This window comes from Mustela nigripes, chromosome 10, assembly GCF_022355385.1.
Source record: "Mustela nigripes isolate SB6536 chromosome 10, MUSNIG.SB6536, whole genome shotgun sequence".
Taxonomy (NCBI): Eukaryota; Metazoa; Chordata; class Mammalia; order Carnivora; family Mustelidae; genus Mustela; species Mustela nigripes.
The window spans coordinates 66,151,722-66,177,449 of NC_081566.1; the positions used below are offsets into that span (position 1 = coordinate 66,151,722).

Sequence of the window (25,728 nt, forward strand, 5' to 3'; positions counted from 1 at the left end):
CTTTAACCCACTGAGCCACCCAGGCACCCCTCAAATAAGTAAAATCTTTTAAAAAATCCATAAAGGGGCACCTGGGTGGCTCAGTGGGTTAGGCCGCTGCCTTCGGCTCGGGTCATGATCTCAGGGTCCTGGGATCGAGTCCCGCATCGGGCTCTCTGCTCAGCGGGGAGCCTGCTTCCTCCTCTCTCTCTCTGTCTGCCTCTCTGCCTACTTGTGATCTCTCTCTGTCAAATAAATAAATAAAATCTTAAAAAAAAAATAAAAAAATAAAAAACCCATAAAGTAGCACGGAATAAGTACTCCATAAATACGAACTCTTATTATAACCAATATTATTTATTTTTCATTCTTAAAGATTTTTTATTTTATTGTATTAATTTATTTTTCTTTAGCAATCTCTTCACCGGGCTTGGGGCTCGAACCTACGACCCCGAGATCGAGACTCCCAGGCTCCACTGCCTGGGCCGGGCGGGCGCCCCCTGCGGGAGAATTTTTACAAAGTGAAGGGTAAGAACGAGAGACAGGAAACCCGCAAACTCGGCGCGGAGGGACGCGGGGCAGGGCGGAGGCTCTGCGGCCGCGGGCGGGGTGCGGGGTGCGGGCAGCGAGGCCCGCGCAGGGCAGCGCTTCCTGGGCGAGCAGGAAGTCCGGGGCAGGCGTGACCGGCTGCCTCGGTCCCTTGGCGCCGCCGCCCCTGCCTCCGCCCCCGCCGGCTCTGCCGTCCGCGCAGGTGGCTCGGCCGGGCCTTCGCGGGGCGACGCGGGCCTCAGCGGGGCGGGGCCTGGCGCTGGCGCGTGCGCGCGGGCGCTCTCCCGCCGGGGAGGCCGAGCGGCGCCTCCGCCCCGCAGCTGGGAGCGCGGCCCCGCGGGGAGGGGTGCAGAGGCGCGGCCCCTGTCGCGGGCCCTGCCCCCACCGCCGCGCCCCTGCCCCCCGCACCCGTCCGCGCGGCTTCTGAAGAGTCTCTAGAAACGCTCCCAGACTCCGCTCATCCTCGTCGGCCGGAGCCCATGCCCTCTCCGGCCTGCGAACGGGACCGGGTCGCGCCGGGTCGCTGGGCTCCAGCCAGGGAGGGGGACCGAGAGGGCTACGGCCGGGCTCTCCGCACGCGGCCTCACTGCGTCTTTGGGGGGGGCGGCCCTGTCCCCAGGCAACACTGATGATGTGGGGGCACGACTGGAAAGCTCTCGGTCCAACGAGATCGTGACCGTCTCTCCCGAACCACTCTGGTCCGCGGAAAGCGAGGACGCCGGCCGGCCGCACAGACCACGCGGGCGGGCTTCCCACCTCGGGGAGAGGGCGGGGCTCGGCCCGTCCTGGCCCAGCGCGCCTGAGACGGTGACCGAAGGTCGCACATCCAGTACTTGGCGGAGCTGGGCCTCAACCCAGCTTGCCCCCCCAGGCTGGCCTCGGTGCTCTGGGAACCTAGAAGAAAGGACTGACTGTGCCTGCAGTGTGTCTGGAAAGTCTTCCGTGAAATAATTCAAAAAGCCGGGCACCTGGGTGGCTCAGTGGGTTAAGCTGCTGCCTTCGCCTCGGGTCATGATCTCGGGGTCCTGGGATCGAGTCCCGCATCGGGCTCTCTGCTCGGCAGGGAGCCTGCTTCCTCCTCTCTCTCTCTCTGCCTGCTTCTCTGCCTACTTGTGATTTCTCTCTGTCAAAAAAAAAAAGAATTAGTACAGGTTTCCCCAGGTATTCAACAGTAGAGCATTCCTATGAAACTTTGTGTAAGCCAAAATGACATAAAGCAATAAAACAATTTGTTTAAAAAAAAAAATAATTCAAAAAGCCAAAAGACCCCACAAAGAAGCAGTTCCTGAGCAGCTCCTAGGCTCCAGGCGCTGTTTGGCTTACTGATCCCGGAGTGACCCTGGACGGGGGCGGGGGGCTGCTCCGTCTCACAGAGGAGCGATTGGCTCCACGCTCCGGCTGTATTGGAGGCACGGTGGTCCCTGGCCACCATCGTGGACAACCCCCTGCTCCCGTCCACCGAGGACACAGCTGTGGACACTTTCCGGTTTCTGAACCTCACAACCGCCCTGTTCTGGCGGAAAGGAGACCCGTCATGACGGTCCTCATCTGATGACAAAACGTGTCCCAAGAGGCCTGATGCTGGTGACTCCCTCCCGCCCCCCAAGTGCGCATGCTCTCTGCCCAGGGCCCAACCTCCCTGCTCTTCCGCCCCTTCTCCAGGAAGCCTTCCTGGGTCACTCCCACCGTGAGCACCTGTTAGCCCCTGTTGATCTGTAAGCATCTGCGTAGGCATCTGACTCCCCCGTCTCTCCAGCCTCCGGAGGGCAAACTGTACCTTAGCTGTCTCCCAGCATCTTGGGGCTGAACCTGCTTTTATCAGTATTGCCTTTATTGGTATTACTTTACTTTTATCTTTATTTATTTTTCTTTTTTTCTAAGTAAGCTTGTCCAACACGGGACTTGAATTCACAACCTCGAGATGGAGAGGCACACGCCCTGCCCACCGAGCCAGCCAGGAGCCCCACCTTTGTTAGGTATTCCTTTTATTTCCTTAAGGATTTTTAAAAATTTTATTTCTCAAGGAAGCAGTTGCCTGTTGTGGCTCCCGTCTCTGGGCTTCGGGCGCCGTGACACCACCGTGCACTCTCTGGTCCGGATTCTTCCTGAGGTTGTCATCCGCACGTGGCTCCCGCAGTTTCGCGGTGAATAATCGCGGACAGCCAGGAGGAAGCGAGCCGCCCTTCACAAGTATGGTTGCAGTTGCCTCACTTCCTGTGTCACGTGATGCGCCCATAGTTGTCACATGACCCACTTGCTCCATTCTGCCGGACTTAAACCTGCAGGACGAATTCGGGGTCTGTGGCTGCGGCTGGGACCTGCCTCCCTGTTCTCATCTAGTGGATCCTCCATCCTTCTGAGGCTGGAACCCCACAGCCCCTGCTGATGGAGCTTTCAAGTCCTCCCAGAGGAGTGAGTGGGCCCGAGCTCCCATCGGTCTGGAGTCCTGGCCGTCCGGACCCTGGAATTCAGGGAACGATGGTCTCCTCCAGCCCAGGCCGTCATGGCTCTTCGATGGAGGGGCAGAGGGGCAGAGGGAGGGAAGGGGGGGTGGGAGGAGAGGCGGTGGGAAGAGGGGAAGAGAAGCGTCCTGGTTGGGGTGGGCAGCAGCCAGGTGTCTGTCGGAGGACGGTGGGAGCCTAGGCCATGGGCTTCCAGCCCACAGGAGAGAGCCGGGGCGTGGAGAGGGACTTGCCTCGCAGCCGCTCCTCGTTCTGTTCTCAGGAATGTTCCCGGCCTCTGGACAGGGCGGGTTTCAGGGCTGCCAGCCTCACGGGACTGCTGCTCCTTCAGGTGATATCATGGGCATCAGGTGAGCGAGTCACGGAGACGGGAGGCAGCCCCCTGGCTTCTCCGGCCTGGTGGTCCTTGGTCGCCTTCTGGCATACCAGAACACCAGGAGGTGTTGAATAAACCCTTCGGAGGGACTGAGACCAAGCGCGGGTGGGGGTACAGCGAGAGGACTTTTGAAACCAGCGTGTCCCTTCTCTGTCTTCGTCCTGCAGACCTGGCCTCCGCTTGTGCTCCCTCCCCCCCAGGTGCCCGGCCCTGCATCCCTAAGAGCTTCGGCTACAGCTCGGTGGTGTGTGTCTGCAATGCCACGTACTGTGACTCTCTTGACCCCCTGACCCTGCCGGCCCCGGGCACCTTCAGCCGCTACGAGAGCACGCGCAGCGGACGCCGGATGGAGCGGAGTCTGGGGACCATCCGGGCCAACCGCACGGGCACAGGTGACCAGGACAGGCTGGGGTCCTCCCAGAGCTGTCATGCTAGTGACCGCCATGACCTTCGTCCCTGGGCACTGAGACCTTTCGTTCCCTGTGCATGTTCTCAGGGCTCCTGCTGACCCTGCAGCCAGACCAGAAGTTCCAGAAAGTGAAGGGGTTTGGAGGGGCCATGACAGACGCCGCTGCCCTCAACATCCTCGCCCTGTCCCCCCCTGCCCGGGACTTGCTACTCAAATCTTATTTCTCTGAAGAAGGTGAGAAGGAGGGGACGAGATGAGGGTGTGGCAGACCCTTCGACCTTTCCACGGACCATGACTTCCACCCATCCCACATTTGGGTCCTCTCAGTGCCCCGTGGAGTAAATGTCCGATCCGCCTGTCCTGGAGTGTTTAGGGTTGCCGAGGCTCAGAAGCCCGGGCTCTCTGGCCCTGCCTCGGACATCAGTGAGGGCTGAGGGTGGGCCGGGTCACACACTCTCCTGCCGACCTGGACCCTCCTGTGTTGGTCTTGTCCTTGTGTAGGCATCGAGTACAACATCATCAGGGTCCCCATGGCCAGCTGTGACTTCTCCGTCCGCACCTACACATACGATGACACCCCTGATGACTTCCAGTTGCGAGACTTCAGCCTCCCCGAGGAGGACGTCAAGCTCAAGGTAGGCCCCCGGCCCTGGTGGAGTCGATGCTTGCCAGCTGCGGAGCCGCGGGCCAGAGCAGGGCATGGAGACACAGAGCCTGGCCCCTGCTGTGCTGTGTCCTGGGGGGGGGGGGCAGGGCGGGGGCCCATGGCAAGGCCTGACGCACTGGTCGGGCCAGTCTGTCCATATTCCAGCTCTCACGGTCTCTCTCCTCACCTCCACTGTCTCCAGATACCCCTGATTCACCAAGCTCTGGCGCTGGCCCGGCGCCCCGTGTCACTGTTCGCCAGTCCCTGGACGTCACCCACGTGGCTGAAGACCAATGGGGCTGTGAATGGGAAGGGGTCACTCAAGGGTCAGCCTGGGGATATCTACCACCAGACCTGGGCCAGATACTTTGTGAAGTAAGGAAGCCGCAAGGCCACAGGGTCTGGACCAGCTCCTCTTGGACAGCCTCGTCTCTGCCCCACTCCTGGTCCTGGGTCAGCCCCAGCTCAGACTGCTCAGATCACCTTTCTACTTCCTGGGCCTCTCAGGCTTGGCCTGTCCGTTTCCCCCGTCCTGACGGGCCTCCTGATCCCCCAGGGTCTTGGTCCTCTTTCTTGGCCAGGCTCATTCCCACCCTTTGCCCTGCCAGGTTCCTGGACGTCTACGCAGAGCACAAGCTACGCTTCTGGGCAGTGACGGCAGAAAACGAGCCCTCGGCAGGACTGCTCAGCGGGTACCCCTTCCAGTGCCTGGGCTTCACGCCCGAACACCAGCGAGACTTCATTGCCCGGGACCTGGGTCCCGCCCTCGCCAACAGTACGCACCGTGACACCCGTCTGCTCATCCTGGATGACCAGCGCTTGCTGCTGCCCCACTGGGCCCAGGTGGTAAGGCCCAGTGCCCCCCGCGGTGTCCCGATGGTCCCCAAATCTAGCATCCCAGTGGCTGGCGCCCAGAGTGTCTTCCTTGTTCCAGCTCTTGATTCCTAGAATTCCCTGGGCTCGAGCCAGGCACCCTAGAGGCTCCCCTGGGGCACTGACCCCCCGGATCCCAGGGCCCCAGGGTTGTCACCTGGAGCCCCTCTACTTGCCTGCATCCCACTGCCCATTTCTCAGGTCCCGTTGCTGCTTCCAGAACCCTCCACGCAGGGCCCAGATTCAGTGGCCGCTCTCCCCAGGAGTCTTTGCCCTTCCTGGCACAGGTGCTGGCGGACCCAGAGGCGGCTAAGTACGTGCACGGTGTGGCCGTGCACTGGTACCTGGACTTCCTGGCCCCAGCCAAAGCCACCCTGGGGGAGACACACCGCCTGTTCCCCGACATCATGCTCTTTGCCTCGGAGGCCTGTGTGGGCTCCAAGTTCTGGGAGCAGAGTGTGCGCCTGGGCTCCTGGGACCGGGGAGTACAGTACAGTCACAGCATCATCACGGTGAGCCCCCAGGAACCTGCCGAGCACACCACCGCAGGCCCTCTTGGTCGCATGGAGGAATGGCCTCTGAGCCAACCAACCCCCGCCGGCTTGCTCATTGGGGCAGACTTGGGGATCTCGTGATTCCCTGTCGTGCCTTCTCTTCCAGATGGGCACACCCCATTACCCCTCCTCCTCACGCCCGGGTCTCGGGTGGTCCCATCTGCCTCAGTTTCTCAGCTTTTCATCCCATGCCTCCATCCGCAGCACCCCGCTCTCCCAAGCTGTAAGGGTGCAGAGCGCTCCTCCTTGGCCTGGGACACCCCCGTCTGTCTTCCTCATGTGACCCTTCAGGACATGGTCTGGGGACCCTGTGTGGAGCCTTTGTTTCTGCCCTGCTCCCACCCCAGAATCTCCTGTACCACGTGGCCGGCTGGACCGACTGGAACCTCGCCCTGAACCCAGAAGGGGGGCCCAACTGGGTGCGCAACTTTGTGGACAGTCCCATCATCGTCGACATCGCCAAGGACACGTTTTACAAACAGCCCATGTTCTATCATCTCGGCCACTTTAGGTGAGTGGAGGGCGGCCCCATGTTCCCCGCCACCACCCCAGGCAGGAAGGGAGCAGGGTAGGAAGTGAGCGTGCAGCTTCAGCCCTGGCTCTGGGGGTGTGCCGGGGGGGACGGGACACTTCTCAGCAAGGGGGAGTGGCCCCACCTGACCACGCCTGCTCCCACCTCAGCAAGTTCATCCCCGAGGGCTCTCAGAGAGTGGGGCTGCTGGCCAGCCAGAAGAACAGCCTGGACACAGTGGCACTGACCCGTCCCGATGGCTCGGCAGTTGTGGTGGTGCTGAACCGGTGAGAGCAGCGGGGCCCGGGGCCGGGGGCGGGGGGCCAGATGGTGGCCTTGGCAGGCTGAGCACTCAGCTTCTCTGCCTTTCCTTTGCCAGCTCCTCAAAGGACGTGCCTCTTATCATCGAGGACCCTGGCGTGGGCTTCGTGGAGACGCTGTCCCCAGGCCACTCCATCCACACCTACCTGTGGAGCCGCCCGTGATGGGGCCTGGGTGTGGGCATTAAAGGGGTACAGCCAGCTCACACACTGTCCGTGGCTGAGAACACCTAGGCAGGCTGGGCTGAGCATAGGTGACGTAAGCCCGGACCAGTGGTTTGGGTGACTCATTCTCCCCATGGCTGATGCCTGGGGGGCCCCCTCGGGGAGGACAGGGAAGCCCCAGCGCCCCCCCCCCCCGCCTCCCCCCTGCCATGCACTGTGTGCTGGCTCCACGGAAACTGGGCTAGGGCCCAGAGTGAGCTCACCGTCTGTGCAAACACAGGCTGGGACTGGGGGAGCGGCTGGGGAGGGGAGGAGGTGAGGAGGGCCAGGCCCCACACCACCCCCCTACATGCCAGCTAGGGAAGATGGTGGCCCCGTCACCAAGAGAGGGTCTGATTCCGGTCAGTGTGGTTTATTGTGGGAGGGGCACCCCCACTTCCAGCCCTGCCGAGGACAGGGGCCTCTGGAATGTACAACAGTAGAAAAGTCAGTCCCAGGGTCGGGGGGCAGGTGTGAGGACAGGTCACTCCTCTTCATCCTCCTCGGCCATGCTCAGGGACCGTGTGCTCGTGGCCCGAGCAGGTGTCGCCCGCTGGATGGAGACGATGCCGCTGAGCAGGGCGTAGCCCACCATGGCTGCCAGGCCCGCAAGCACGGACAGGATCTGGTTCCGGCGCCGGTTCGGCTCCTCCTCAGTGTCTGGGCCAGCCGTCGTCGGGCGGGGGGGCGGCACCTCAGCTGAGGACCGGGGAAGGAAGATGGGCACAGGGGCTCGTCCTGGACCCCGCCCACCTTCCCGGGGAGGCCGCTGCGCGCCCCTCACCTCCATCCCAGGGGAAGTAGAGGCTGAGGATGTGGGTGCAGTAGGCACAGAGGTTCTGCAGCCCCCGCAGGTGGGCCTGCAGCTTTCCACTGGGCAGCTTGGCCTGGAGCAGCAGCGCCAAGTAGCCGAAGACAAAGGCGTCCAGGGAGGCAGGGCTGGAGCCGAGAGAAGGGCCGGAGCAGAGAGACTGAGGCAGAAGGGGCGGGGACAGAGGGGGAGGGGCAGCAGGCCCCGGGAGGTGGGCTCTGGCAGCAGAGGGCCCCCAGGGGAGGAGCCGACACCGGTTCTGGGCCTGGCTCTGGGGCTGGCTCCGGACCTGGCTTGGGGAGGGCTCCCCGGGTGGCGCCAGCCCAGCCCTGAATGGGTCTCTATCCCGGGGCTGCATAAAGGGCACATTGAGCGCCCCGCGGCCCCGCGGCCCCCTCCCCCCAGGCCTGGCAGCCCTCCCGCCTCACACACAGCGCCACTGTCATCAGGCCCAGTGTCTGTCCCTAGGACCTCCTGTCGGGCGCCTGAGCCGCCCCAGTCCCGTATCGCCCCCCAAGCCCTCTCCCTTCCCCCGCGGACAGACTCACGCGTCTCCGAAGAAGAACTTCTGGGAGCCCAGGCGTTGCGAGAGCAGGGTCAGGCACTCCCGGGCCTCGTGGTACAGCTGGAGGGGGCACACGGGCGGGCTCGTGGCCGCCGGACGGCGCCGCCTCCCTGCTGGGCTGCCCCCCACCTCCTCGACCAGCGTCCTTGGGGCTCCTGGCCGGCAGCAGCGCCCCGCCCCAACGTACCTCCTTCTCCAGCTCTTCCTCGTTCTCGGGCCGGTGCTCCCCGCACAGCAGCTGCAGCCGCTCCACGAACCGGCGCTGCATGCGGCCGGGAAGGAAGAAGTTCAGGGGAAAGGGCGTGGCCTCCGCGTACCACTTCCGGGTCACCTCCACGTAGTTCTTGGTGTCCACCCAGAAAGTGTGTATCTGGATTGGGCAGGCAGAGGGAGGCGGCGGGTCTGAGCCGGTGCAGCTGCCTGCTCAGGCTGGGCTTCTGTGCTGCCCGCGGGGCTCCGTGTGCCCGCGTGCGCGTCCCTGACACCCCCCGCGCCCCCCCCCTACTGGCCACAGATGCTGGGAGGTCTGGGCGCACTCACCAGCACCGGGAGCAGCTTCTCCTCCAGCAGAGACATGAAGGCCAAGGTGTCCGCCCCTTGCCGGGCCGACAGGTCATAATCAGCGTTGTACTTCTGCGGATGAGATGCCCGTGAGCTGGACACCAGGAGGCTCCAGGGCACGTCCCCAAGGAGTAAGGCATCCTGCCTGGGACCACCCTCACGGCCTCTGGGTGGAGCAGAGCTAGAGCAAGCAGCTTTTTCCGCGGAGGCCCCCTTGCCAGGCCCAGCCAGGAGCCTGTTGCTGTTGGCGGAAAGCCTGGGCCTCAAAGCCTGCTGGCCATCAAGGTCGGGCGCCCACAGTGGGGAGAGAGGCAGGCCCAGCCACAAACCAAGAGCAGCTCCCGGAGCCTCCATGGAAAGCTGGCAGCTCGCCTGCTGACGGCAGCTTTCGGACAGGAACTTCCCCAGTCCAGGCACCGCAGGGCTGGCACAGCAGAGCTCAGAGGCCGTGCGGGCCTCCGTCCGTGCCTCAGGAACTACAGGATGCCATCTTCAGCCCCAGGCTCCCTAGCTTGTTCTCTCAGTGCCTGGGGTTATTTCTTCTCTCTCATCCTGTGGCCCGGGTGCCACCACACATGTTCTAACGACACCCCACGTGTACTCAGCCTGCCACACACTGCTGCAGGCTCCAGTGTCTGGTCCTCAGCAACACTTTCCACATCCTGAGCAAGTTTTGTCCCCACATAACCTCTGGAGCATGATCCTCAAAAAAAAAAAAAAAAAAAAACCAACCAAACAAAAAACCACCCAAACTTCTCTGAGCCTCAGTTTCTCCCATTCTGTCCATTGGGGGAGACACACCCAGAGCTGCTGAGTGCAGCAAGAAGAGTAGACTCTTCTCTCAATGTGGCTGTGTTAGAATGCTCTGGAAACCGGAGAAGCTGTGTTCATTCATAAGGACTCAGGGTGGTGGTCCAGTCCCTGCCTGGAACTTTGCCTTCTGCCTGGCTCCCCTCTCTCCATGCCTCCCGAACCTCCACGGAATTCCCCAGCCCCTTCACCTTTGGGAAAGCAGAAATGAAGAGGAGGGCGCTACTTCACGCCACTTCTGACAACTGTAGAGGAGCCACTGGAAAACATTCTGCCTAAGCCCCCTCCTCTACGAACAAAGAACTTATAGATCTGAAAGAGGAAGGAACTTGCCCAAGGTCACACAGTCAAGGTATCTCTGTTCGTCTTGTAATACTCCCTCAACTTCCCCGTGCTGGCTTGAAGTCTTGTCCATCCCCAGCCCCATATCCAGCCCAACCTGGTCCTGTGAGAAGGGCAGGAGCCACCTCTCGGGGGCTCATCTGAGCCACCTGCCTTTCTCTTCCCTGCGTCATGAGCCTGTTTGCCTCTCCCTCCCTGCCCAGCAGGCAAAAGGCACTGTGCCTTCTGATGCATCCCTAGCGCCCCTGCTCCATGCCCGGCCTAGTGCTCTACTGCACTCAGCAGCTCTGGGTTTGTCTGCCCCATTGGACAATGTGCTCCTTGAAGCTTTGGGTCCCCTGTCTCTAGCCTGGCACTTATCAATAAAGGTGTGTTGCACTGAAATGACTGAGCTGCTCTCACTGGCAGCCCCCCTACCTGAGCCACCTACCTCTTTCCGAAGGTGGGTGATGATCTTGTGTGGTACCGAGATGACCTCTCCATGACTGGTCCGGAGGGCAGGCAGAGTTCCTGACGTTGAGAAAAAAGGATGCCCACCAGAACCTTAGCTGCCTTTCCACACGGACTTGCACCACATTCCTGTCCACCTCTTGCTCCACCCTTCCTCACGCCCAGGAACACGGGGTACCTGAAGGGCTCTGCCAGGGGTTGGTGATCTTGTGCACCTTGAGTGGGGCACCCGTGAATCTGGCATAGGTCTGCAGGGAAGGAAGCAGAAGGCAGAGAGGCCCCCACAGGGGAATCAGGAAGAGAGAGAACATTTATTGAGTTCCTTTCATGCTAGGCTTTGTACTTGCCTCACAAAAGAAGAGGTGGACATGACAGCTGCCCTTTCACAATGGGCAACACAGGGCTCAGAGAGATGGTGGACAGGTCTGCCAGTCAAAGCCTCCCCCGTCTCCTCTCCTGCCATCTGCTTGATGTACACAGAGTCTCCTAAGTTCTTCCTAACCGTGTATTCCTTTCCTTGGAAGCACTGACCATGTCCTTCTCTAGGAGTCTCTGTGGCCTGCTCCTCCTTAAGCCTTAGCACCTGAACGTGTCTGCCTTTCTCCAAACGACCACACGGGAGGAACCAAGTCTTACTCGTCTTTGCATGCCAATGGGTGGTTTTGGAAGCGGCCTGATCCTGCTTATTAAAGGAAGGGGCGAAGGAATGAGGCGAACGAGTCTTTCTGACCGGAAAGCTCTTTCCACAGAGCCTGGCGGCAATACACAAACGAGGAAATGCTGTTTAGTGCGCGGGAGGGGGAGGGGGAGGGGACAGGAATGCCGAGCCAGAGAGCCCTGAGGCCGTCCAGGCTCGGAAAACCTCCCGATGAAGAAACAGCGCTCAGAGATGAGAAGGGATCGCCCCAAGGTCACAGTCGGTAAATGGGTGTACAAGGACTAACACCCATTTCCTGAACCCCCGGCCAGGCTTCTTGCTGTGGCTGCACCAAACGTAGGCTGTCAGACCATAGGGCACTGAGCCCATGTGCGCGAGGCGCGCGCCACACACACACATACACACACACAGATCTTAAATTGCCTCAGTTTCCCCCAGTGCTCCCGGGCGGAGGCGCCCTAGCGAAATTCAGACGATCGGCCACTTGGGCTCCCGCCCCAGTCCTCCAGAGCGCAACAGAGAGCAATGGCGCCACCCCTCACCAGCACGGCCAGGCTGTCCAGGTCCACTGACGGCAGCCCCCAGCCCCCCGACCAGCAGAACAGCTCCATGGGCGCCGCCATCTTGCCCGCCCTCTGTCCCGGAAGCACCTCCCCCCGCGCTTCCGCCCGCCCCGCCCCTCGGGCCGCCCGAGGCGGGGGCCGGAGCGAGCTGCGCGGGGAGGCGGGGCGAGGCGGGGCGGGGCGGGGCGGGGCGGGGCCGAGGGCTTCGGGGGAGGGCGGCCGCCGCCTGCTCCAGAGGCGGGTCCCGAAGGGGGGAAGGGTTCTCCGCGGGCCCGCGCGGAGGCTGGGCGGCCTGGCTGCGGGGACCCCCGGACCCCCGACGGCGCGGCGGGGCCTGGCGCGGGCGCGGCTCTTGGGCGCCGGGCTTTCTCGCAGCCGTGCACGCGGCCCGCGCTGTGCCAGGGCCCCGCGGGGCTCGGCCGGGAGCAGGGGCCGCGGGGGGGTCCCCCGAGCCGCATGTTTTCCACAGCGCGTTATGTTTGGAGCCGGCCCCGCGCCGCCTGTCGCCATGGAAACAAAACAGGGGCGGCGGCGGCCGGAGCCGGGTCGGGCTGGGGCCGGGGGGGGGGGGGGGGTGGCGCTCGCGGGCCGTTGCCGTGGTAACGGGAACGGAGGCGCCCCTCCGCTTCATCCGGGTCACGGCCTGTCCGCCAGTACACCCACCCCCCCAAGTCTTCCCAGTCTGGCCCCGGCCCCTGGCCTGTCCCCTGGTTTCCTCCTGGCCCCGCTGGCCCTTTGCTCGTTCCCGATCCTTCCCTCCGACCCGTTCGCTGACCGCTGGACGGGCCCTCCAGCTCCCCGCGGAGGCCTTCACGTTTTCCCAGGACGGAGGCACGTGTCAGGGGACCCCCACCAGTAAAGAGCACTTGCTTCGTCGGAGCAGCCAAGTTCAGGCCATGTGGGCATCCCTTGGGCACAAGAGCGAGCTAGTTTCCACCACTCCCTTGGCATCCCTCCCTGCCAAGCTGTGGGATAATGCGCACTGCCTGGCACTGCCCCTGCCAGGGGTTCCTGCCTTCTGCGACTGCGACGGACAGAAAACAGTAGCATTCGGTAGTGGCCCCCCGCAGCGAGATGGCCGCAGGGAGGAGGCACCTGGGAGAGAGGACCGTTAGGGAGACGCAGGAGGCAGGGAGGCCTCCAGACTCTTCCCCAGTGCCCTGGATCTCGGAGCTGGGGATGCCTCCGGGCTGATTGGCAGCTCTTTGTTTCAGCCCCCCCCCCCCGCCTGCTGGCCCCCCCCTTCAACTCCCCCTTCCAGTCCCTCCGCCCCCCGCTCCTGCTCTCCCCGCCTAGCCTTTTCCCCTCCCAGCCGCCTGCCTGCCAGGGTAGTGAGCCCGCTGAGCGGCATGGAGGCGCAGAAACTCCGGGGGGCCCTGGCTCTCCTCCTCATTTGCACTTTCGCATCTGCCAGTCGGGACCTGCAGGGTAAGCCTGTCTCCGTCCTCTCCCACCCCTCTCGGCCTCCCCTTGTTTGTCCTCAGCCTAGTCGCCGGAAACATGTGGGCAAGGGGAGAGTCCTGGAGTGGAACAGGAGGCAAGAGTCCGCGAAACTGTGGCCCTCAGGGAAGCAGTGAACACCAGAGGGTCGTGGATGAGTAGGAACTGGCCAGAGTCAGCCTGAGGCCAGGGCAGAGAGCTCAGGAGCTGCACGCTAGGGCTGCCCGGGCTGGGTTGGCGTCTGAGCTTCCGCAGGGACCCCAGGGTCCAGGGGACCAGGGCAAAGGTGGGCTTCTCCATCCGCGGGGCTGCCGGCTGCCCCAAGACAGGGTGGGGGTGGGGACCGAGAGGTCTGGGCTCTCCCGGAGGTCTGGCTGTGGGATGGGCCTGCGGGTGTGGGAGAGGTAGCTGGAGCAGATGACAGAGGCACAGATTCATTACTGGCTGGAAGGGAAACCACAGATTGGCCAGGACACAGGAGGCAGAGGAGCCGGGTCCCACATTCCCGTAGGAGCGAGGCAGACAGCAGGAGGGTCCGAGCCCTCCGTGGGCAGCTCTCCTCGTCCAGCGTGTGTGCACGGAGCCCCGGGGGCGGGGAGGAGGGCGTTTGGGGGTGGGATGAGCCAAACCCAGCCGCCTGAAGAGAAGCTGCGTTTCCATTTCTGCGCTGTGGGCACCAGGTGCTGCTTCTGCGTGGGATCAGCACAGTGGCTCCCTTGCGCCACCTGCTGGGGGCCTCTCGAGTGGGCCGGGCGCTGGTTCTGTTTCCAAGGGAGCCTCAGGCCCTTCGGGCTCCCAGAGGGTGGCCCTCAGCAGTGTTGAGGGAAAGGAGACACAGCGCCTGTCTTCTGATAGCGACCAGGGTTGAATTTCAGGAAGGTGACTAACACTGCCCCCTGGGGGCAGGGGTGGGGGAAATGATGAAGGATCCCCCCTCACGGCCCCGCCCCAGGGCTCAGGGGAAAGGGCAGGCTGAGCGTTTGACCCTGCTCTCTGACCTTGATAATCCTCGCCTGGCCAGTGATTGACCTGCTGACTGTGGGCGAGTCTCGGCAGATGACCGCTGTGGCGGAGAAGATCCGGGCAGCCCTGCTCACTGCTGCTGACATCTACCTCTTGTCCACCTTCCGCCTGCCCCCCAAGCAGGGTGGTGTCCTCTTTGGGCTCTACTCTCGCCAGGACAACACACGATGGCTGGAGGCCTCCGTTGTGGGCAAAATTAACAAAGGTGACTGGTGGGCATCTCCTTTCCTGCATTGATGACCCCCTGAGCACTCTCCCTCGTCCCCACTCCCATAGCTCTCTTAATTCTCCCCCGGCCTCTCTGGGGGCTCATGGGCCCATCCAGCTGTGCACAGGCACTAGGGGCACCCAGGATGGGGTGCTTAGGACATGCACCGGGAGGCCAGGTACCCAAACCATAGAGCAAGGCCTAATACTTGCAGGGAGAGGGTGTTGTACTTGGGGCTGTCTGAGGGAGGGGGAGAGAGGTCTCCGTGTCCCAGCTCGGGTGTACGGCAGTCCCTCAGTTGCCCGGCACAGTCCAGTGGGTACAGAACCAGCTGGCACCCTAGCAAGGGACAGAGTAATGGAAGACTAAGGACGTCCTAGTCAACGAAGCAGTTTGAATAGTATTTGTGGTGTGCCTGTCCCATACAAGGTGGGGAGAGATGCATCGCAGACAAGGGGCTGACAGGAGTGCTATCCAGAAGGGTTGACCTGAACCCTAGTTGGGAGACGGGATGAGGGACAGGACCCATACTGACCTCCCCTCCTGGGCAGTGCTGGTGCGGTACCAGCGGGAGGACGGCAGAGTCCACGCCGTGAACCTGCAACAGGCAGGCCTGGCCGACGGGCGCACGCACACGGCTCTCCTGCGGCTCCGCGGTCCCGCACGACCAAGCCCTGCCCTGCAGCTCTACGTGGACTGCAAACTGGGAGACCAGCACTCCGGGCTCCCTGCGTTGGCCCCCATTCCTCCCGCCGAGGTTGACGGGCTGGAGATTCGGACTGGACAGAAGGCGTATTTGAGGATGCAGGTGAGCGGGGAAGACAGGCCCCCTGAGTTCCGCGCGGCCTTCGCAGCAGTGGGAGGAGGACCCGGCGGGTTTTCCCACCCCACTCTGCTCCTGTCCGCCCTCCCCCCACCAGGGCTTCGTGGAATCTATGAAAATGATTCTGGGCGGGTCCATGGCCCGGGTGGGGGCCCTGAGTGAGTGTCCATTCCAGGGGGACGAGTCCATCCACAGTGCAGGTAACACAGAGCTGGCGTTCGAGACCCCAGAGTCACTTCCTATGGCCTTTGTTGACCCTCATCCCTTGGCTTCCCCCTTAACACTCATTCCTTCGGCTCACTGATTCCTGGGGCTTCAGACGCTGTTACCCCCCATCTCCTTCGCCCGTGGTTGCAGGCCATCCCAGGAGGCCTGGGTTAGAAAAGTCTCCCTGCTCAGGGGCCCCCGCCTCCCCGGGTACCTGGGAAAGTAGAGCAACTGGAGAAGAAAGGAACTGCTGAGCGCTCTGTGTGGGGGCCAGACAGTTCACTGCTTGGTCTTGGCGACCCAGAGAAGGGTCTTTGGGTCTTTCTTAGCTGTCACCCGCGGCTGTCACCTACCAGCGGCCTCTCCGAGCATGGTCCGTATGCCTGGTGTCTCTGGCGGGGATGCTCAGAGGTCCTGACCGACAGAAGACGCCCTCTTCTCCCAGGAGCTGGGTTGGGGAGGGGGGCGAGACATGGAGCGGACAGACTTGGATCCCTTCTGCCGCTCCCAGGCCTGGGAACCAGGGGGATCTGGCTTCTGACTGTGAGGCAACCCTCTTTCAGGGCCGGTCACCCAGTGGGGAGAGCTGTTGCCGCCTGCCTGTCGCCTCTGCCCTCCCACCATCCAACTGCCTGTCCCTCTTCCAAGACTCCTCTAGGCCTTTGTTCCTGCCTCTCTTTTCCTTCCTCCTCCTCACCGGCCTGGTCCTCTTCACATCTCTGCCCTCTGTGTTTTCTCCTCTCCAGTGACCAGCGCACTGCACTCCATCCTCGGTGAGCAGGCCCCCAGGAGGTGGGTGGGGAGGAGCCCCGGGGCAGCTGCTGCGGGGCTTGGGCAGGAGCTGGCAGGAAACAAAGGCCCCTTTAGCCAGGAGAGGGGTGGGGTTTGGTTAAAGGGGGGGGGGGGGGAGCATGGGCAGGAGCTGGCTTATTACCCCAAGAAGGGAAGAGACCTGTGGCCCAGTTCTGAGCCTCTCTGCACCTGGGGCTCTGACAGGGGAGCAGACCAAGGCGCTGGTCACCCAGCTCACCCTCTTCAACCAGATCCTGGTGGAGCTGCGCGATGATATCCGAGACCAGGTCCGAGCTTGCCAGTGGGGGGTGGCACGGGGCTTGGTGGGGGGCGCAAGGAGCCGACCGCCCCCATCTGTCTATCCACCAGGTGAAGGAGATGTCTCTGATCCGAAACGCCATCATGGAGTGTCAGGTGTGCGGTGAGTGGGCGCGTGGGGAGGGCTCCGGATGGCACCCCGTGCTCCCCACCCCACGGCTTTGGCCTCCCCTTCTGGGGATGGGCACGGCCCCCTGTGGCTGGCTCTGACCGTGCCCACCCCTCAGGCTTCCACGAGCAGCGTTCCCACTGCAGCCCCAACCCCTGCTTCCGAGGCGTGGACTGCATGGAAGTGTACGAGTACCCCGGCTACCGCTGCGGGCCCTGCCCTCCGGGCCTGCAGGGCAACGGCACTCACTGTGCGGACATCGATGAGGTGGGGGAGGGCCGCCTGGAAAGGCGCAAAGTTGAGAGAGGCCCAAGGACGTGGGGCGGATGCTTGGAGACCGGGAAAGAAATGAGGAGGGGGGGGGCACAAAGCCGGTGCAAAGAGCAGGGGGCCGCCTGGGGAGGGCCACTTGGGGGGCAGGGGGCCCCGGGGTAGGGGGTCAGAGCGCAGTGAGGCTAGGCGGTGGGAGCATGGACAGGGTCCTGAGCTCCCCCTTGTCTCTCCCACAGTGTGCTCACGCGGACCCCTGCTTCCCTGGGGCCAGCTGCGTCAACACGGTGCCTGGCTTCCACTGTGAAGCCTGTCCTCGCGGCTATAAGGGCACTCGGGTGTCCGGCGTGGGCATCGACTACGCCCGCGCCAGCAAACAGGTTAGCTCGGCCCGAGCGTGAAGACGAGGTCTGGGGCTTGCGGGGACCAGGGGCTTCTGGGCTAGGTACGGAGTCCTTGTGAGAAATGGGACAGGGCTACTGGCTGGTGCGGGAGGGGCCCGGCCGTGGGTCCGGTTTCACCGAGTCGGCCCGTCAGGTCTGCAGCGACGTGGACGAATGCAACGACGGGAACAACGGCGGCTGCGACCCGAACTCCGTCTGCACCAACACCGCGGTGAGCCGCGCGCCGGGAGCGCGTCGGGACAAGCGCGTGCACGCGCCGCCGCAGGGCTCCTGCCGCACCGCCTTCGTCCCCAGGCCAGGCCACCCTGATGTGGCTCACGCCGGCTTCAAACCCGGGTTCCGCTTCTTACGGTGGCTGGTAGCAGGTCTCCTGGGGTTCAGGGTCACCACCTGGAAGCTGGGGCTATGAGACACCCGCGAGGCTGCCAGGAGAGGCCAGGGGCCACAACTGCCCTAGTGGGCATCAGGCCAGGAGCGCCCATCACACACCCCTTGGGCGGGACAGCCCTGGGTCCCGGGTGCCCAGCCAGCTGACCCTCCTCCCTGACGTGCCGCTTCCCGGTTCTCAGGGGTCTTTCAAGTGTGGTCCCTGTCGCCTGGGCTTCCTGGGGAACCAGAGCCAGGGCTGCCTCCCAGCCCGCACCTGCCACAGCCCAGCCCATAGCCCCTGCCACGTCCACGCGCACTGTCTCTTTGAGCGCAACGGAGCAGTGTCCTGCGCGGTGAGCTGGGCCTGGGGCTTGGGAGGGAGAGGGAGGGTTTGGAGAACGGGGCCGGGCCGTGAGCCTGCATGGGGCCTGGGATGGGGGCCTGTGTGGGAAGGGGCCCGGGAGCCACCTGGGGAGGACGAGGCCTGGAGCGGGAAAGGCCGGGTTTGAGGAGACAGGCCTGGCCCTCATTCCTACCCTCCCCGTGGCCCAGTGTAACGTGGGCTGGGCTGGGAACGGGAACGTGTGTGGGACCGACACGGACATCGACGGCTACCCGGACCAGGCCCTGCCATGCATGGACAACAACAAGCACTGCAAACAGGTGCGCGGCCAGTGGCCAGGGGTGGGGCCAGCGGGCAGCTGTGAGCAGGCTGGGGCAGGGGGGGAGCACGCAGGCAGGGGTGGGTGCCCAGGCTGGGGCCGGCGGGCAGGGGTGGGCATCCAGGCGGGGGCAGGGTTGAGCCGCCCAGGCTGGGTCAGGCCACAACCCCATCGGGGTTCCTCCCCCACCTTTAGGACAATTGCCTTTTGACACCCAACTCTGGGCAGGAAGACGCTGACAACGACGGTGTGGGGGACCAGTGTGATGAGGACGCTGATGGGGACGGGATCAAGAACGTGGAGGTGGCTCCTGGCGGCCCTGTCCCTTGTGGCTCCTCTGTCCTCTCTATGCCTTGTCCCATAACCCTGTCCCCTCTTGGGTCTCTGGTGGCGCTGCAGGAAGGGCCCCAGGGCTCCCATTTGGGCGTAGACCCTGTGCCAGGATGAGATGGATTCTGTGGGGGGTGGGGGTGCAGGGTGACTGCAGACGTGGGCACGGGGATGGGGTGTGGGTAGGTGCCCAGGGGCGTAAGGGCGGCCTGACTCTTCCTCTCACCCCAGGACAACTGCCGACTGTTCCCCAACAAGGACCAGCAAAACTCTGACACAGACTCCTTTGGGGATGCCTGTGACAACTGCCCCAACGTCCCCAACAATGACCAGAAGGACACGGACGGCAACGGGGAAGGGGACGCGTGTGACAATGATGTGGATGGAGATGGTGCCACTGGGGCTGGGGGACTGGGAGGCCCGAGCAGTGGGAAGGAGGCGTGGCTGGGCGGTCTAAGCACCACAGGGGTGGCCTGGGTGGGCAAAGTGCCCTGGGAATGGGTGGGGGGCAGAGCGAGGCAGGAGGGCTAGGGGGTGTCCTCTGCGTGGGACGCCAGCTCCAGAAGAGAGCATGACCTGTTGTAGCGACAGGCTTGTGTCCCCTGCATGCCTCGTAGGCATCCCCAACGGACTGGACAATTGCCCTAAGGTCCCGAACCCACTGCAGACTGACAGGGATGAGGACGGGGTGGGAGATGCCTGTGACAGCTGCCCTGAAATGAGCAACCCTACCCAGGTACTGGGGCAGGGGAGGGCGGGCCCCGGGGTGAGGCCAAGGCCCTTCCCGTGGGAAGTGGTCCGGCCCCGGTCTGCGGGGCTGTCAGGAGGTGGAGAACAGGCTTCGCTCTCTCTCTCAGACAGATGCCGACAGCGACCTGGTGGGGGACGTCTGTGACACCAACCAGGACAGGTAGGGCCAAGACAGACGGGCCTCCCCGGGTTCCTTCACTTTCTCGTGGCACGGGGTTTCCTGGGCAGTTTAGCCTGGACTCCCCACTCCTGCTGGGCAGGAAGCCCCCCGCCCCAAGTCTAGCCTCTACTCCTGCTGCCGGACGTTTGCCTCACCTGGCTGGCTGGGGCGCACTTCCCTGACTTCTGAGCAGAAGATGGGGAATGGACGTGGTACTTTTAGAGCCTTTATTCGGTGCCTGTCCTGGGCAGCGATGGGGATGGACATCAGGACACCAAGGACAACTGCCCAGAGCTGCCAAACAGCTCCCAGCTGGACTCCGACAACGACGGACTCGGAGACGAGTGTGATGGGGATGACGACAATGACGAAGTCCCAGACTACGCGCCTCCGGGTCCTGACAACTGCCGCCTTGTCCCCAACCCCAATCAGAAGGACTCAGACGGTGAGGCCGGGGTCCCGCAGAGGCCTGCACTGGTGGGGGCCCTGCCCAGGGCGGGGTGGCAGGGGCCACAGGGGCTAAGCCAGGAAGGCGAGGCCCCATGGGCGCTGTGGTGGTGTCCAGAGCCCACCGCCAGGCCTTCCTGAGCCCCTGGCCTCGCTCTGCCCAGGCAATGGCGTTGGCGATGTGTGTGAGGATGACTTCGACAATGACGCAGTGGCCGACCCCCTGGACGTGTGCCCCGAGAGTGCAGAGGTGACCTTAACGGATTTCCGGGCCTATCAGACCGTCGTCCTGGACCCTGAGGGAGACGCTCAGATCGACCCAAACTGGGTTGTGCTCAACCAGGTGCTGCAGCCACTGGCTGGGCAGGTGCTGCCAGGCTGCCGGGTGGGGCCCTGGTGGGGCGGGGTCTCTGGAACAAGGTTTTCTTCTTTCTTGCACTCCACCAGGGCATGGAAATCGTTCAGACCATGAACAGTGACCCTGGCTTGGCGGTTGGTATGTACGGGGCACCCGGTTCCAACACTTCCACCTGGAGGAACCCTACAGGGGCAGGGGGCAGGGGCCAAGCTGAGCACACGCCTCACAGGCGTTGCTTCCCACCCCGAGTGCACCGTGGGCCATTAGTGGCTTTGCAACCCCTGACCCAGATCCCACCCCCTCCCAGGATACACGGCCTTCAACGGTGTGGACTTTGAAGGCACCTTTCACGTGAACACGGTGACTGATGATGACTACGCAGGCTTCCTCTTCAGCTATCAGGACAGCGGCCGCTTCTACGTGGTCATGTGGAAGCAGACGGAGCAGACCTACTGGCAGGCCACACCCTTCCGGGCTGTCGCTCAGCCAGGGCTGCAGCTCAAGGTCGGCAGCCGCCCGGAGCCCCCAGCCCAGGGCCCTCACCCCAAGCCTCCCCAAGCTCCCCCCACTGCCCGAGTGGGAACTCTCTTTCTCAGACATCTGGCCTGGAGATTGGCTTCCAGGGGACTCCAGAACGTGCTCCCGACCCCCTGGACTTCCTTTTCCAGCTGTGCTTACTGGCCTGCTGATTGGGTCCCACGGTTGACCCCCTGTCTTTGCCAATACTTTCCAGGCAGTGACGTCTGTGTCAGGCCCAGGTGAGCACCTCCGCAATGCCCTGTGGCACACTGGCCACACCCCCGATCAGGTCCGGCTGCTGTGGACTGACCCCCGAAACGTGGGCTGGCGGGACAAGACTTCCTACCGCTGGCAGCTGCTGCACCGGCCCCAAGTGGGCTACATCCGGTGAGGGGAGGGGCTGAGCCCTGCGGAGGGGGCACCCCAGGCCCGGCCTGGCTTTGCCTTTAGCTGGGACTCCAGGCCCGGCCTGGCTTCGCCTTTAGCTGGGACTCCCCACAGGCTGCCCCTGCACTCTGCTCTTCGGTGCCCTGGGCCCTGGACTGGGACTGGGGCCACTTTCCTCTCTGCCCTCCACCAGGGATGTCCCACCTCAGCCCTGTTCGGGGCTCATGCTCCCCAGGACCCACAGGCGATGTGGGGCCGTTTTCTCTTCTGTAAGGTGAGGGCATGTGTGGGAGCCTGTAAAGCACAGGACAGTCCCTGGAGAGGCCCGTCCCCTCCGACCCCGTCTGTGCTACATCCCAGAAGCCGCCCCATCATCATGTCTGACCTGGAAGGGGTCGTTATTTGCAGAAGAGTAAACCGAGGCCCAGACTGCACACCTCTGAGCAGCAGGGCTAGGACTTCTCAGGCGGGCGCTGTGGTCACCCCTGCGCGCTTCCTAGTCAGCAGGGAGGGGAAATGGCAAGAGCCCAGAGCCCCGGGTCCAGGGACTTGGGCTGGTTTCCCTTTAAGGTGCCTGGGGCTGCAGGGTGCCAGGGCAGGGGATGAGGGAGGGGGGACTAGAGCCTGGGAAGCGGGTGACTTCACCCCCCAGCCCATTGTGCTCATTGTCATGGCAACCCAATCCTTGCCTGGAATGCGGCTGGTGCTTTGAGATGCAAAGGGGGCTGACAAAGAGGCAGGGGCCCCGGGCCTGAGAAAGCACCCCTCCCCTTCCCTTCCTCCCGCTCCCTCCTTCCGCTCTCTCAGGCCCAGTGAGCTCCAGGGGGGTTGGGGATGAGCAGGGGCCGGGGCTTGATGGCCCAGTGCCCACTGGCCTCCTAGCACCCACGGACGCCCCTGTCCTGGGCAGGGTGAAGCTCTATGAGGGTCCTCAGCTGGTGGCGGACTCCGGGGTGATCATCGACACAGCCATGCGGGGAGGCCGTCTGGGCGTATTCTGCTTCTCTCAAGAAAATATCATTTGGTCCAATCTCCAGTATCGATGCAATGGTGAGGCTCCAGACCCGTTTGGCCTGACCTTCCATACGCCCCGGTGGGAGGGTCCTGTCTTCTGACCCCAGTCATTTCTCCACCACAGACACGGTGCCCGAGGACTTTGAGCCGTTCCGGAGGCAGCTGCTCCAGGGAAGGGTGTGAAGAGGCGGCCCGGTGGGATTCCGAATCCTGATTTTAGACCCTCTGGCCTTGGGGTCCATCCTGGAGACCCTGGGGTCTAATTTACAGCCACTCAAGCAAACACAGACTCTCCTCCGGCACCCACAGGAGTTCCCCCCCAGAAGGGTGGTGACCCCATGGTTCAGGAGTTGGGAAGTTTTCAAGGGTATTCTTCTCAGGCACTAACCCCAGGAAAGAGAACAGCACGTTGCCATAAAGGTCCAGTGGTTTTCTAAGCTACTGCTTGTTGCTTCTTTTAGGGGTTTTCCACGGTAGTGTGGGGAGCAGGAAGGAACAAGGCGGGCGGGAAAGGGGGCTGGTCGGATGAAAGCTGGAGCTCTACAGAAGTTTGGCTGCGCGCGGGCGGGTGGAGGAGGAAGGCGCTGGCCTGGGCCAGGTGAAGGATGAGAGGCTGGCCCGGGAAATGGCTAAGTCCTCCCAGACCCACTTACTCACTCACGGCGGCAGCGGCGGCACTCCAGTCCATCTTAGGTCGTCCGGATCGACAGCCAGGAGGGCTGGAGCTGGCCGGCTCGGGGCGAGAGGGAGGCCGGGGGGCCGGGGGGGGCCGGAGGCCGGGACGAGTGCAATATTGGCGGGGGAAAGAACAACACTGCACCGCGTCCCGTCCCTCCGGCCCGCCCGGGGCCCGGGATCCCGCTCCGCACCGCCCGGGGCCCGGGATCTCGCCCCGCACCGCCAGCGGCGTGCCGGGCCAGCCCCAGAACCGGGGCCGCGCGGGGGAGCTGGGTCCCGCCGGAGGCCAGAGACTTGGCGCCTGGGCGAGGGGGGAGGGGACGGCGGGGAGGGTGGTGGCCGAGGGGAGGCCGCGGTGGCCCGGAAAGCGACTCCCAGCCGCTGCGCGCGCTTGCGCTTTAAATACTCGGAGCGCGCGGCGCGGAGCCGTCGCCATGGTGACGCGTGTCCCAGCAACGCGACTGAATGGCTGTTGCCTGGCAACGCCGGGGCAGACGTTTTGGGGCCGCCCACTTCGATGCTCGGCCTTTCTCCCGCGGGCGGGTAGGGGGCTTCGGCGCCCCTCGGACCCGCGCGCCCCGCTCGAAGCCGCGCCCCCCTCGCCTCCGCCCGGCCGCCCTCCAGCCCCGCGGCCCCGAGGCGTCCTGAAGCCCCTTGTCCTGTCTGCCCTCGCCGCGACCGAGAACCGTTCCCAAGGCGGACGCAACTGGGGGGGACGGGCCTCCGGAGGGGCCGGACCCCCAAGCCCCACGTGCGCTGTGCCCCCAAACGTTTCTGCCCTTCGTACTTCTCCCCCCAGCACGCCCCCTCACATACAGCCCCCTGGTCGCCACCATGTGCCTACCCGACCCCAGCTGCCCTCTGCTCCCCATGACAGCTTGGGGCCCCCAAATCCCATTCCGTCGCCCCACCTAGTCGCTGCTGCCCAAGTGCGTCATTGCCCCGGCCCACAGCCCCTCCCACATTCCGCCGTCCTCTCCCACATACCTCCGCGCCCCCGGCACGTACCTCCCGCCCTCGGCCGCCCGCGCCTCGGGGACCCCCCAGCGCGGCCAGGCGCTCCGCCGACCCAGCGGCGCTTCTCTGCGCTCTGCGTCCGAGCCCCAGAGCTGCGCGCGGGGACTCCCCGCCCCGCAAGCCCCCCCGGCCCCGCCCCTCGGGCCGCACTGGGGCGCGCGGCTTCCCCCGGCCACCCGGGCGCTCCCAGTGTTCGCGCACGGCCGCCGGCTCCCGGGGACCGCCAGGGGGCGGGAGAGCCCGGCCCGGGGCCGGGCGGAGGAGCAGGAAAGACCCCGGGGTCCCGCGGCACGTGAAGTGGAACTTTCTTCCCCCGCCCCCTCCTCGGGACAAGCCCGGGCGGGGACGCGGGCTACTGGAAAGTCCGGCAGGGGAGGGGACCGCGGGTTTCGGTGCTCTGGGTGCGGAACGGGACAGGGAGCGGCTGGGGCCGCGCGAGGAGCGGCGATTCCGGGAAGTGGCGGGGGGAGGGCGTCCGAAAGGGGCACCCGGTCCACCCTTTCTCGAGGCTTCCCGCTCCTCCCCACTCTGCACGGCGGGGCTTCAAGGGGCGCAGTGAGAATGGGGAGCGGGGCGAGGGACGTGAGGGGGCGCCTCCTTGGGCTGCTGCCCGGGACCCTGACCTGGCCCCTTCCTCTGTCCCTTTTCTCACCTTGGTTGTCGCCCTGAGGCTACAACTAGAGCCCGGGAGACCCAGGGCCTTCTGGAGCCAGGGAGTGGTTGGGAAAGGAGGAGACCGTTTGGAGAGCAAACAGATGGCCAGAGGGTTGAGTGATTGGCGCCCAGGTACCCCACCTGAGGGGTCACGAACGGGTGGGGAGGAGGAGGAAGAAGTTGGAGGCAGGGAAAGGGGGAGGGGGCGGGGTTTTGTCACCTGTCACCTGCTTTGGCTGAGCCTGGGGCGGGCCAGGGACCGGTATAAAGCAGCGGGCGCTTGCGACTGCCCCACCTCCGCCACAGCGCCTCGCCGGGACTCCTCCGCCCCCTCCCCACCCTGCCGGCCTCCACCATGACACCGGGCTTCCAGGCCCCTCTCTTCCTCCTGCTCCTGGCAGCCCTGCAGCTTCCAGGTGAGGGGCACAAGGTGGGGAGGGGTCTACCTTGCTCATGGGCTCTTCCCAGCCTCCCTGTGGGTTTCCTTTGCTAGCGCACGGTACCCCAAGGGGCAGATTGCAGCCAGGGGTGACCTGTCTGTGCCAGAAAAGAGGAGAGAGGCTGAGGACGTTCGGGGAGGCAGCTGCTCAGGAAAGCTGGTGTCCCAGGCAGCACAGTGACCTGCAGCAAAGCCTTCGGGGACGGGGCGGGGGGCCGGAGAGGTTAGCTTTCAGGAGCGGAGAGATGGACAGCTAGGAGCAGAGAGCTGCCAGGAAAGAGGAGGGCGGCCTACCCAGGGTTTGGCCCACTGTCCAGATCTTCCTGCTCATTACTGCTCAAGAAGCCAGATGGTGGATTTTCTCCTCGTTTGTCACCTACCCAACCCTGTGACCTCGACTTTTACAGCTGACACTGCACAGTCTACTGATAACTCATTCTCGACCACCAGCTCAGCCTCGAGCTTGACCACCACCCCCGGACAGCATGGGGGCCCGAGCTCGACCCCCAGCTCAGCCTCGAGCTTGACCACCACCCCCGGACACCACAGCAGCCGGTCGCTGTCCACCACGCCTAGACATCACAGCGGCCCGTCCCCGAACACCACCACCGGACACCACAGCGGCACGTCCCAGACCACCACGACCGGACACCACAGCGGCCCGTCCCCGAACACCACCACCGGACACCACAGCGGCCCGTCCCCGA

The 25,728-nt window shown here is 64.2% G+C and overlaps 4 protein-coding genes across 7 annotated transcripts in view; 3 read left to right on the forward strand and 1 right to left on the reverse strand.

Moving 5' to 3' along the window:
* Window positions 1-2,625: 2,625 nt before the first annotated feature.
* GBA1 (glucosylceramidase beta 1) lies at window positions 2,626-6,885 on the forward strand. 2 transcript variants are annotated; one of them, XM_059413782.1, is made up of 12 exons: window positions 2,626-2,718; window positions 2,814-2,940; window positions 3,253-3,340; window positions 3,534-3,758; window positions 3,863-4,009; window positions 4,277-4,410; window positions 4,624-4,796; window positions 5,030-5,267; window positions 5,582-5,806; window positions 6,196-6,359; window positions 6,530-6,646; window positions 6,739-6,885. In XM_059413782.1, the coding sequence occupies exons 2-12, from the start codon at window positions 2,914-2,916 to the stop codon at window positions 6,842-6,844; spliced, it is 1,644 nt and encodes a 547-aa protein (XP_059269765.1). In that variant the 5' UTR covers window positions 2,626-2,718; window positions 2,814-2,913; the 3' UTR covers window positions 6,845-6,885. The 2 variants fall into 2 exon arrangements, with proteins under 2 accessions (XP_059269765.1, XP_059269766.1); XM_059413783.1 differs by lacking the exon at window positions 2,626-2,718 and having other exon boundaries at window positions 2,780-2,940; window positions 3,567-3,758.
* A 355-nt stretch (window positions 6,886-7,240) lies between these two features.
* Window positions 7,241-11,733, reverse strand: MTX1 (metaxin 1). 2 transcript variants are annotated; one of them, XM_059413786.1, is made up of 8 exons: window positions 11,623-11,733; window positions 10,601-10,670; window positions 10,403-10,482; window positions 8,800-8,892; window positions 8,447-8,629; window positions 8,243-8,319; window positions 7,668-7,822; window positions 7,241-7,582 (listed from the first exon to the last, which is right to left on the reverse strand). In XM_059413786.1, the coding sequence occupies exons 1-8, from the start codon at window positions 11,701-11,703 to the stop codon at window positions 7,368-7,370; spliced, it is 954 nt and encodes a 317-aa protein (XP_059269769.1). In that variant the 5' UTR covers window positions 11,704-11,733; the 3' UTR covers window positions 7,241-7,367. The 2 variants fall into 2 exon arrangements, with proteins under 2 accessions (XP_059269769.1, XP_059269767.1); XM_059413784.1 differs by having other exon boundaries at window positions 7,668-7,854.
* Window positions 11,734-12,621: 888 nt separating this feature from the next.
* Window positions 12,622-22,670, forward strand: THBS3 (thrombospondin 3). 2 transcript variants are annotated; one of them, XM_059413780.1, is made up of 23 exons: window positions 12,624-13,071; window positions 14,105-14,311; window positions 14,866-15,122; window positions 15,235-15,337; window positions 16,091-16,117; window positions 16,341-16,423; window positions 16,506-16,557; window positions 16,682-16,830; window positions 17,073-17,213; window positions 17,371-17,448; window positions 17,807-17,959; window positions 18,159-18,269; window positions 18,464-18,571; window positions 18,830-18,989; window positions 19,216-19,334; window positions 19,456-19,508; window positions 19,760-19,953; window positions 20,120-20,298; window positions 20,403-20,451; window positions 20,621-20,817; window positions 21,047-21,219; window positions 22,130-22,269; window positions 22,358-22,670. In XM_059413780.1, the coding sequence occupies exons 1-23, from the start codon at window positions 12,993-12,995 to the stop codon at window positions 22,414-22,416; spliced, it is 2,871 nt and encodes a 956-aa protein (XP_059269763.1). In that variant the 5' UTR covers window positions 12,624-12,992; the 3' UTR covers window positions 22,417-22,670. The 2 variants fall into 2 exon arrangements, with proteins under 2 accessions (XP_059269764.1, XP_059269763.1); XM_059413781.1 differs by lacking the exon at window positions 16,341-16,423 and having other exon boundaries at window positions 12,622-13,071; window positions 16,506-16,550.
* A 1,500-nt stretch (window positions 22,671-24,170) lies between these two features.
* The window catches only part of MUC1 (mucin 1, cell surface associated), a 4,493-nt gene continuing 2,935 nt past the window's right edge, over window positions 24,171-25,728 (forward strand). The window contains exons 1-2 of the mRNA XM_059413972.1: window positions 24,171-24,998; window positions 25,429-25,721. Of these exons, the coding sequence (XP_059269955.1) occupies window positions 24,938-24,998; window positions 25,429-25,721 (354 nt within the window). The 5' untranslated portion in view covers window positions 24,171-24,937. The remainder of the gene's footprint in view (window positions 24,999-25,428; window positions 25,722-25,728) is intronic.

Bases quoted from the DNA above. Each gene is read 5' to 3' on its own strand.
- THBS3 (XM_059413780.1), top strand. From the start codon at position 12,993: ATGGAGGCGCAGAAACTCCGGGGGGCCCTGGCTCTCCTCCTCATTTGC. The intron at 15,338-16,090 runs GTAACACAGAGC...TCTCCTCTCCAG, and splicing joins CGAGTCCATCCACAGTGCAG to TGACCAGCGCACTGCACTCC. The intron at 16,424-16,505 runs GTCCGAGCTTGC...TCTATCCACCAG, and splicing joins GCGATGATATCCGAGACCAG to GTGAAGGAGATGTCTCTGAT.
- MTX1 (XM_059413784.1), bottom strand. From the start codon at position 11,703: ATGGCGGCGCCCATGGAGCTGTTCTGCTGGTCGGGGGGCTGGGGGCTG. The intron at 8,893-10,402 runs GTAGGTGGCTCA...TCTCATCCGCAG, and splicing joins TCACCCACCTTCGGAAAGAG to AAGTACAACGCTGATTATGA. The intron at 7,583-7,667 runs GTGAGGGGCGCG...CCCGGTCCTCAG, and splicing joins CTACTTCCCCTGGGATGGAG to CTGAGGTGCCGCCCCCCCGC.
- GBA1 (XM_059413782.1), top strand. From the start codon at position 2,914: ATGGAGCTTTCAAGTCCTCCCAGAGGA. The intron at 4,411-4,623 runs GTAGGCCCCCGG...CACTGTCTCCAG, and splicing joins AGGAGGACGTCAAGCTCAAG to ATACCCCTGATTCACCAAGC. The intron at 5,268-5,581 runs GTAAGGCCCAGT...TTCCTGGCACAG, and splicing joins TGCCCCACTGGGCCCAGGTG to GTGCTGGCGGACCCAGAGGC.